The 10,598-nt window shown below is 34.6% G+C and overlaps 1 protein-coding gene across 1 annotated transcript; it reads right to left on the reverse strand.

Moving 5' to 3' along the window:
• Positions 1-3,038: 3,038 nt before the first annotated feature.
• LOC133317421 (low affinity inorganic phosphate transporter 4) lies at positions 3,039-5,935 on the reverse strand. The gene is made up of 2 exons (XM_061519284.1): positions 4,686-5,935; positions 3,039-3,378 (listed from the first exon to the last, which is right to left on the reverse strand). Exons 1-2 carry the CDS (start codon positions 5,933-5,935, stop codon positions 3,039-3,041), a joined length of 1,590 nt encoding a protein of 529 aa, XP_061375268.1.
• Positions 5,936-10,598: the final 4,663 nt, after the last annotated feature.

Genomic DNA, 10,598 nt, shown 5'->3' on the forward strand with positions numbered 1-10,598 from the left:
TTGCACCTGACTTTAACACATGAATACTTTCTATGTAAATTTTAGGATGGCTTTACGAGACTTAGGGAAGAGAGAGACAGTCAAGTCACTCTAGGAGAGGATGCTAGCAGTGTTGCCTCGGATAATGATTTGATCGTGCAGGCATCTGGTGGGGTTAACCTTAAAGGACGGTTATACGGTTTAGGTACACTGGGAGGAGCATATAAGAAATCTCGACTCTCCAATAGGCTACCACTTGGAGTGTCCCAGCAAGAGCATGAGAGGATGCGCACATTGATTATGCAGTTGCAGGGTACAGTTGCACAGCAAGAGGAGAGGGCTGCACAGCAAGAGGAGAGGGTTGAACAACAAGAGAAGGCTGCACAGCAGGAGAAAAAGGCTCAGCAACAGGATAGTCTCATGGTTATGATGCAGAGGCGAATGGACAAAATGGAGAAGCTTTTGCAAAGGCTTCCTGTGGAATTATTAGATACTGAGTTGACGACGAGACTCAGCCCCCGTCTCAGGTCGTAGGTGATGACTATGATCATGCAGGTCATCCATCAGCATGACTTTTGTATCTTTGTTGGATGTATATGACATGGACTATTGTACATAGACTCTTTTGATTAGTATATGATAGGGACTTTTGTATATGTATGTCCCTTTTGATTAGCATATGTCTTGCACATTTATAGATACATGACACTTTTGATTAGTATATGACAGGGACTTTTGTATATGTATGTCCCTTCTCATTAGTATATGTCTTGGACATTTATAGATGTAGGACTGTTTTTATTTGTATATGACAAGGACTTTTGTATATGTATGTCCCTTTTGATTAGCATATGTCTTGGACATTTATATATATAGCACTCTTTTTATTAGTATATGATAGAGACTTTTGTATATGTATGTCTCTTTTGATTAGTATGTCTTGGACATTTATTCATATAGGAATCTTTGGATTAGTATATGACATGGACTTTTGTTTATGTATATGTCTTGGACATTTATATATATAAGTCTCTTTTGATTTGTATATGGCAGGGACTTTTGTACACATAAATTATAGTAACATCAAATAATTTTGATATGTTATTATAATTATATTTGTTTATCAGGTGTGAAACAAATGAAAAAGCAATTTCATCGAAAATTGAGACAAGATTTTTCGACGGAATTATATTCATTTTCTGTCGAAAATTTTCGACGGAATTAGTTTTCTGTCGAAAATCATTACAAAATTTTTTGACGGAATTTCATTCATTTCCGTCGAAAAATTTCGACGGAATTTGTTTTCCGTCGAAAGTCATTACAAGATTTTTTGACGGAATTTCAATCATTTTCCGTAGGAAATTTTCGACGGAATTTGTTTTCCGTCGAAAGTCATTACAAGATTTTTCGACGGAATTTCATTCATTTTCCGTCGAAAATTGAGACAAGATATTTTGACGGAATTTCATTCATTTTACGTCGAAAATTTTCGACGAAATTATTTTTGCGTAGAAACTTTCAACAGAAATTATTTCATCGAAATTTCCGTCGAAATTTTTCGACGGAATCTGTAATTCTGTCAAAAAAATTGTTACCCACGAAGATATTTTCAACGGCATCATTTCCATCGAAAATTCCGTCGAAAACATCATTTTCGACGGAATTTTAACCATTTTCGACAGAATTTTTCCGTAAAAAAAAAGACATTTTCTAGTAGTGCTCGCATATAGAGGGATAAAAACGGAAAGAAAGTGAAAGGAGGGATAAGATTGGAAAAACAAAAAATTTGATTATGAGAGGGACAACCAGAAATTAACATGAGCCGAAAGTTTAGAATTTTTTTTCCCTTTCTTCCATTAATTGATTCGTAACTATTATTAAATCGTTATTCATCGTCATTTATTAATTAAATACTGCAACTCTTACATTAATTACTCTAACAACAATGATTTTTAAATTTCAATTTTCAATTTACGGATTTCAAATTTTAATATTGTAATTGAACTAACTAGTGCCGCATTAATTAAACATGCAATGGAAAAATTGTTACAAATTTTTTTATTATTTAAAAAAATAATTTTTAAAAGCAAGCGAAAGCATTTTTATGAAAAACAAATCACATGTAAACTGTAACATTTAGGAAATTCTTAAATTAATTATTAGAAATTTTTTACATTTAAAATGTTGTCTTATTTACTAATTTAATTAAAAAATATTATAAATTTAAAAATAAATTCTTAAATTGATCTATTTCAAAATTATGATTCTAATTTAGATTTATTCTAAAAATAGATATAATATATCATTAAAAAATGAAAATTTTGAAATTCACAATTAAGTATTCATATAATTAACTTAACTACTTAAACTTAATTGTGAACACTTAATTTTGACTTCATTTAAAAAAGTTAAAAATCAGCTAAATCTTTTAAAAGTTTAAGTAATTAAAGAAAAAAAATATACATGTTCTTTCCTTAACTTAATCTAAATTATATTTTACAGCTAAAGTAATGATTACCCCATTACGCTTGATCACTTACCCTTGATTTCCTTTCTAAACTCATGCCAAATAAATAAATTCTCGTAAAAAAAATCAAATAAAAAATCTTGACCATTTTTAATTTTATCTTGTTCTTCTCGAAGAATTTTGTCTCCCTTATGCAACAACACCCCCTGGCCCCCGCAATCTTTTACCTTTATACGTCAAGGGGATTTTTACTAAGATGCACAGAGCAATATAATATTCCAATAAAATACTGAAATTCATTAAAAGAAAATATTACAAACAAGCCCTTACCAAAATAAAAATAAAATAAAATTACAAACCAGGGGAATTTTTCTGGGGGATCGGAGGAAGGGGAGACAAAGCATCACTTTATATACTCTTAGTGTTTGTTGTCCTTGTGTGTCTTCAATGATCTCAGAAACACCAAGCCATACATTTATTTTTGTAGAACATTTCTAGCATAAGGCACCAAAATTAAGCATCTATTTTTGGCGCTATTATTATTATTATACGTGCTTCTCGTGCATGCGTGTAATTAAATTCATGTCATCCTTCACATTGTCTCAGTCCGCGAAACCTGACGAGTGACCGGAACCCTATCATTATTTGGTGTTGCTGCGAGTTCACTCTCTCTTCCATCCTCACCAGAAATTTGTTCCAGCGATCGTCCCTTTGTTTCGGTAACCAAGAATGAAACGCAGAACCCGAACAAGTTAGTCACGGCCAGAATCAACATCGCCCTTCTCACCTTTTTCGGTGTACCGTCCAAGGTGTAGGTTTGTATTCCAAAAGCAGCAACCATAGCACCAGCCTTCCCCGCCGCTGCGCTCAGCGCATGACACGTCGACCTCACCCTCGTCGGGAACAGCTCCGCTGGCAGCACGAATGTCGTGCTGTTTGTTGAAGATTAAATCAACGTTAGTTAGAATAAGTAGATAACAAACCTTATAGGATTAGTTCAAATTTGTAGTATATATAGTTGCTTGTAAGACAAACAAACAACTTTCTTTAAAGGATCATTTTAACCAAAACTTAAATTGTTTGGATGAGGTTATGCCTCCTCACAGAGTGTTTATTGAGCTTGAAAAGTAGATAATACATCAAGTTCAGTCTAATTGTACTAAAAAATTATATGGTGAGGATCGAGCTCATAATCAGTAGTCGTTGGGGTGTTCATCAACCGATCCAAACCGATTCAAACCGCGATGACCGAACCGAAAAACCGATAACCGAACAAATCGAAAACCGAAAAATTGAAAACCGAAAAAAAAACCGCAACTTTTAATTGGATTGGATCGGTTTTCGGATTGCTTAATGAAAACCGATTCAATCCAAACCGATCCAATATATTAATTCCCCTCTACTTACTTTGGTCTTTCTCCAATCATAATCCAAAAATTTCTAAACTCAAGACCCATTAACCCATCAACTAAACTCAAGAAAAAACCTAGTCACATCTCATCAACAAAATTTCATCTGCATAGAGCTTCATATCTCATTGCCCCCCCCCAAAAAAAACTATATTATCGTTTACTGATGTTTTTGTATTTAATTTTTTTTTTTACAAAGCCAATATATATATAAAAGATGTTATCTGCATGAAACAAATTTTAGAATTTTCAAAAAACTGAAAACTGATCCAATCCAAACCGAAAACTGATCCAATCCAAACCGAAAAAAATTGGATTGGATCGGATTTGAAAAAAAGTCCAAACCGAATGGATGATTACATGGTCAAACCGAAGGGATTGGATCGGATGATATTTACTTCCAAAACTGATCCAATCCAGACCGCGAACACCCCTAGTAGTCGCGTTAGCTTTGATTGTAAAAAATTATTTCAACTCAAAAATTTAAAATTTGAACTGCTTTTTAAATTGATAAAATATAAAAACTATTGGTGGGTCTTTAATTCTAAACTTAAGTTGTTGGATTGAATTGATTACTTTATATAATATCAGAATTTTTGTGACTACTAAGTCACAAATTTGATTCCCATCACCTCCTCTTTCTATGAGCAATATCCATGTTTTAAACCAAGAGAGTTATTGTGTGAAGGAGTGTATTAGATGAATATAATATAAAACTAATCTTCACTTCTCAACTTAAGCTTTTAAATTAAAATAATTAATTATATCGGCCACGTTAATGATTTTATATTTCTCAACGGATAAGATATTTGCCTTAAGAGATAACAAACCTGTTCGGTCCAAAGTTGGCGAAGAAGAACGTCAACGCATAGAGGAAAGCGAAGAGGTGAGCGTTGTCATTCTTGAGGTAATCATATTTGACACCAATGACGAACATGAAGAAAGACATCATGAAGAACCCAATGAGTTGGATCTTGTAGCGTCCAAGCTTTTCAATGAAAGCGACAGTGAACCAATAACCAGGGAAGGTTCCGCACAAAGCAATCACGAACATGGCACGTGCGGTTTGGAACACTTCTTCAAGAGCATTCATATCCACGTCCTTGTCTATGAGTCCCATTGCGGGGAAAATATCCTTCTGAGTTAAGTTCTGGCTATAGAAAGCAATGTCTAACAAGAACCACGCGCTCATTGTTCCAATAAGGTGACGACCATGTCGTTGAAAGAACTCGTTTGACCATAAAGGGTAATTGTTTGCTGATTTGAACTCTGTTAATTTGTCTTGATCTGCTTGGATTTCAATGTCCAAAACCCTAGCCATATCTGCAGCTGCTTGCTTTGCGTTCCCTTCAATTATAGCAGTGTAACGACCCGTTTCTGGCATCTTCATCCTCCAATAGAAAGTCAACATGGCTGGGACGGCTCCAATCATGAGAACTAAGCGCCATAGAAAATCACCCTCGGGTTGTGTTGACAACACCTCGTTCTGCGTGTAAGTGGGAGCGTCAAAGTAAGACTTGAAAACACTCGACAACACCATGGAGACCAAACCTGCAAAGATGATTCCCACGCCTTGCATGGCGAAGACAGCAGCTATGAAAGCTCCACGTGTCCTTTTATTGGCGTATTCGGACATGATGGTGGCAGAGAGAGGGTAGTCACCACCAATACCAAACCCAAGCCAGAACCTGAAGAAACACAAAGTTCCCATAACGGACTTTGCCGATGCACCAAAAGACAGGCCAGAACATACGGCACAAACGACCATGAGAACGAGTGTGATTCCATAAACTTTTTTGCGACCTAGTTTGTCTCCGAGATAGCCAAAGAATAATTGACCACAGAGTGTTCCTATTAGGGCCACACCGGTTACGAAATTGTTAACTGGGGTTGGGAGTTTTCCCGGTTTGTTTGTTGAAGGATCGAAGTAATATAAACGGCCTAATAGTTTTGCAACTGTGGAGATGCAAAAGAGGTCGTAGGCATCGGTGAAAAAACCCATGCCTGCTATTACTATGGCCGTCACGTGATACCATTGCGTGCGTGCTGAATCAAGCGCGTCAAGCACTTCTAACGCCATTTTGAAGGACGTTTAATTAATTTGTTTCAGTGGTGTGTTTGCTCTTGATGTGTTACCCTTCTTATTTATACTGTCATAGATGTTTCTATGGCTATAGTGATGAATTGATAATATATACAGGAATGGTTGTTTGCTTCTAAGCCTAGGGGAATGTGAACAAGAAAAATTGGAATTGCTATGTTGTTATGAGGATATTCTCCTTGCGTTGATCGACAAACAAGACATTCTTGTTGGAGATGTTAAAATTTGTACATCTTTTTGTTTGTTATTAGGAGTCAAGACAGCGAGCTGTGGCATTAATTATTATTATTATCATTTTGTTTTTAGCTGCTTGTGTACACAATAGTATGATATACCAACAAAATGAAGTGAGCGGGAGACAAACGTTAATACCGAATATAGAAAACTAAGCTTGTGTACAATGTTCTTGATAAACACGCGAGAATGTGTGAGATTAATTACTTTAAAATTCATTATTATGCAAATACTATTTAGACAGAAAGTTGGCCCGAATTCCAGTTGCTCGAATATATATATATATATATATATATATATATATATATATATATATATATATATATATATATATTATTTTGTTGTATATTTTTTATAATTGTTTTGATTTAATTCTGACTTGATTGACCAATTTATGTAGCAATTAAAGGGAATCCGTTAGATGGAGAGATTGCTGGAATTATATGGAGAGATTTTAGAAGTTTTAATTTCCTGATTATTTGTAATTTTCTTCCTTGATTTATGGCTGATTTGTAGCTTGATTTATGACTGATTTGTAACTCTAAATTACTATTCTATAGAGTTCCTTGATTTGTAACATGATATCAAAGCCTCTCTATTCTAATCCAGCAAAAGGACACTGAAATCAGTCTCACATGTATCTATACATGAAGTGTAATTCTGAAATCATTTTCACTTTCTTTCATTATTCCATTCTCCCCAGCAAAGCAATGGCCACTACCTTTGATGAAAGTCCCCAGCAACTCACTACCAATGCTGCTTACTCGATTACTGTTGGTAAAACTCCTATTTTCCCTGCATGTTCTAGATATGATATTTGGATAATTGACACTGGAGTTTCTGATCATATGATAAAGGACTCTAGTAAGTTGCATTATTTTTTGCCTTCTTCTCAATCATTTATTTCTAATCCTAATGGTAGTACCTCTTCTATCACTGGTAAATGATCTCTTATCATGTTTGAACATCTTCATTTGACTTCTATTTTGGTTGTCCATTCCCTTGAATATAACTTACTTTCCGTAGCACAATTTACTAATACCTTGAACTGTACTGTCACCTTTTGGCCCTCATTTTGTGTGTTCCAGGACATTTCCACCTGGAAGACTCTTGGCTACGGTGTTAAGCGAGACAAACTTTATTATCTGGATGTTACCGAAAAAGGACAGAATAAATTGAGAGAGATCAATCATGCCAGTAGTGAAGATAAGTCTCGGGAAACAATTTGGCTTTGACACAAAAGACTAGGACATATCTCTTTTGGCTATTTGAAAAAATTACATCCAAGATTGTTTTCTAGTTTGAATATTGATGATTTCCATTGTAACAAATGTGAACTAGCAAAAAGTCATTGTATTTTCTATTCTCCTAGTATTAATAAAAGTTCAATTCCTTTTGAAGTTGTTCACTCGGATGTTTAGGGACCTGCTAGTGTCCCTTCCCTATCTAAAGCTCGATACTTTGTGACATTTATAGATGATTGGGTTATGTTGTTACATTAGAAAAGTGATGTATTTATAGCCTTCCAAACTTTTCACCGAATGGTAGCCACTCAATTTCAATGCCAGATCCAAATTTTGCAGTCTGATAATGGGACCGAATATACAAATAATTTTTTTTTTTGCGCAGTTCTTGAATTACCAGAGGATTAGACATCAGACCTTTTGTACTTATACACCACATCAAAATGGTTTGGTCGAAAGGAAGAATAGACAACTTATGGAGGTTGTTCGTGCCTCTCTATTTGGCATGAATATGCCCCATTTTTACTGGGGTGAAGTTGTTTGCTCTATTTCTTATTTGATTAATCGTACCCTTTTTAGTGTCATCAACTTTGTGACTCCACAACAGAAGTTTGAATCACTACTTTCAATTTCCCACATTCTCAATCTTGAGCCTCATGTGTTTGGCTGCACTGTTTATGTCCATATTCCCAAAGTACTGTGTAACAAACTAGATTCATGTGCTAAAAGGTGTGTGTCTGTTGATTGCTCTGATGTTCATAAAGGATACCGGTGTTATGAGCCCCAACAATAAAAAGTACATATCACTCTAGATGTATTTTTTCAGAAATTTGAACCTTATTATTCAGGGGGAGTTTTTGGGTCTCCTCTTCAAGGGGAGAGTCACTATGAAGAGCAAGACAAACTAGCCACCTTATCGAATGAAGGAAGAACTAAAGCAACACATATAGGTGTGGAGAATGTTGGAGTCTTACACTCTAACTCTCCATTAACAGCAGAAATACCTTGCTTAACACCAGAAACTAGGGATCTCTCCAGGACCACCATAACCCAACAGAGGTAATTTATAATCTTACTCTTCTTGAAGAAAATATCTTTCAGAATGATAATATACCCACTAAAAGTGTCATTGTGTTTCCTGATATTCCTATTGAAACCATGATTTGTTCTGGTACATAACTCTCAGAAGATCACATAGGATCAATAAGGGTGTCTCAAAGAAACTGTATGAACCTGACCCCAATGCTAAAGCTAAATATCCTATTAGTAACTATGTGTCTAATCACAGGTTGTCTGAGTCATATGCTCTTACTGTTGATCAATTGTCCTGTATATCTGTACCTAGTAATGTGCAGGATGCATTGGAGGATCCGAATTTGAAGAAGGCAATGAATGATGAAATGGAGGCCTTGCAAAAGAACTCTACTTGTGAACTCATGCCCTTACTAGATGGCAAAAGAACCATTGGATGTAGATGGGTGTTTACTGTAAAGCTAAAGTTTTACAATATATTTTGAACAAAATATATGTTCCTCAATTTTACATATTGCATCTTGTAAAATTCCGTACGTTATTATATATTTATTGAGGAATAATAATACAATAATTCGTAAGAACATTTCTTAAGTTTTGCTTTCTTCTCTCTCTTCCTAACTTATATTCTTCTTATTTTTTCAGCAAATAAATCTTAATTATGCTCCATAAGAACTCTCCTCCCGGACGCAACCAAGATCCTTGAGGAAAATATAGAAACTCAACGTAAGTAATATGACTTCAATCGTATTGCTTGGTGAACGTTACACGTACAACTATATATATTAAAGAATTGCACTTTACAATTGAAAGAACAAACTTAAAGAAGAGACTTTGTTTGACAACGACAGGAAAGTTGGCTGTAGAACGTTTAATTCAGATTTGTGTTCCAAAATCTTGGGATATTAATTGTGATGGAATCCCATATTAGTTTCTAATTGATTAAAAGAAGTTCATATAAATAGGAGGATTTATTAACCCAATGCCTTTAGGTTTTAGGTTGACACACATGGTGTCAGATTTACTTACTATGATTGGTGTAACTTAGTCTATTGGTAACGGCATGTTGCGAAATCAACAAGTATACCGATCGTTCAAGTAATAAAATGATGAGTAGAGTATCGTCTTCACGAGGATTGAAGCACCGAATTTATTATAACTATTCCTTTCTTGTCGAATTAATAAAATTAGTTTACAGACAGTTGTAATTTGTGAAAAACAAGAACAAATCAAGAAGATAGAAATAGTTTCCAAGATTCTTTTTAAACTCAATAACACATATTAATGGTTGAGAAAATATTTGATAAAATATTGCGTTAAAGAGAAACAAACACCTTAATGCTCCCCACCTTGTAACCTGAATTAACGTTTATCTTTAACTATGCAATTGATCAAACAATTCACCATCTTTTAATTAATTGGTTAAGCCTTAATTCCTTAATAATTTTAACGTTATTAACTCTATTACAATCTTAATCCCTTAGAAATCCCTTTTTAAGTTAAGCCTTAGAATCAGTGAATCTTTCACGTTTGCAGTTCATATAGCCTATCCCTAGTGCATACATGAACAGTTATCTTACCTTTTGTCAGGAATTAAAATCTCAATATCCCTATTGAAAATCCTAACCCTCGCAATCCTAATAGATTGATCAATTCTAGAAGAATTATAAGATGAAGAACAAGCAAAATAAATGCAATTGGAATAAATAAATATAAATTTAACCAAACTACAAGGGATTCACATTAAGAGTTGTGACCCTTACCACAATAATAAAAGACTAACCAGACATATTCATGTCTGACAAATTAATGAATGAAAAAGAATTCATGAAAGAATAAAATCGGAGATAGAAGAAGATAAAGAAAATGAAATCTTGAATCTTCAACTCCTCCGAGTATTAATCTTCAGCCTTTCAATCCCAGAGCTTTCTCTCAATTTTTGTTTTTGTAATTTCCTTCCTCGTAAAGATCCTCCTTTAGGGTTTTTGACTCCCTTTTTATATTCTACTGCCCAATTAGGTCATAATCTTCTGAGAGATTTGATTTAATTTCTGTTTTAGCAAACTCCACTAAATCAAAAATTGTAGTCGCGACGCCCGCGCGATCAGCGCCAATGTCCCGCGATCCGCGTA

The sequence above is a fragment of the Gastrolobium bilobum genome, unplaced genomic scaffold (genome assembly GCF_033153095.1).
Source record: "Gastrolobium bilobum isolate Gb01-03AN ecotype WA unplaced genomic scaffold, APGP_CSIRO_Gbil_v1 utg68678, whole genome shotgun sequence".
Classification (NCBI taxonomy): Eukaryota; Viridiplantae; Streptophyta; class Magnoliopsida; order Fabales; family Fabaceae; genus Gastrolobium; species Gastrolobium bilobum.

Excerpts from the sequence above, each read along its gene's own strand:
- LOC133317421 (XM_061519284.1), bottom strand. The coding sequence starts at position 5,935 with ATGGCGTTAGAAGTGCTTGACGCGCTTGATTCAGCACGCACGCAATGG. Across the intron at positions 3,379-4,685 it reads GCCAACTTTGGACCGAACAG|CACGACATTCGTGCTGCCAG; the intron begins GTTTGTTATCTC and ends TTCAACAAACAG.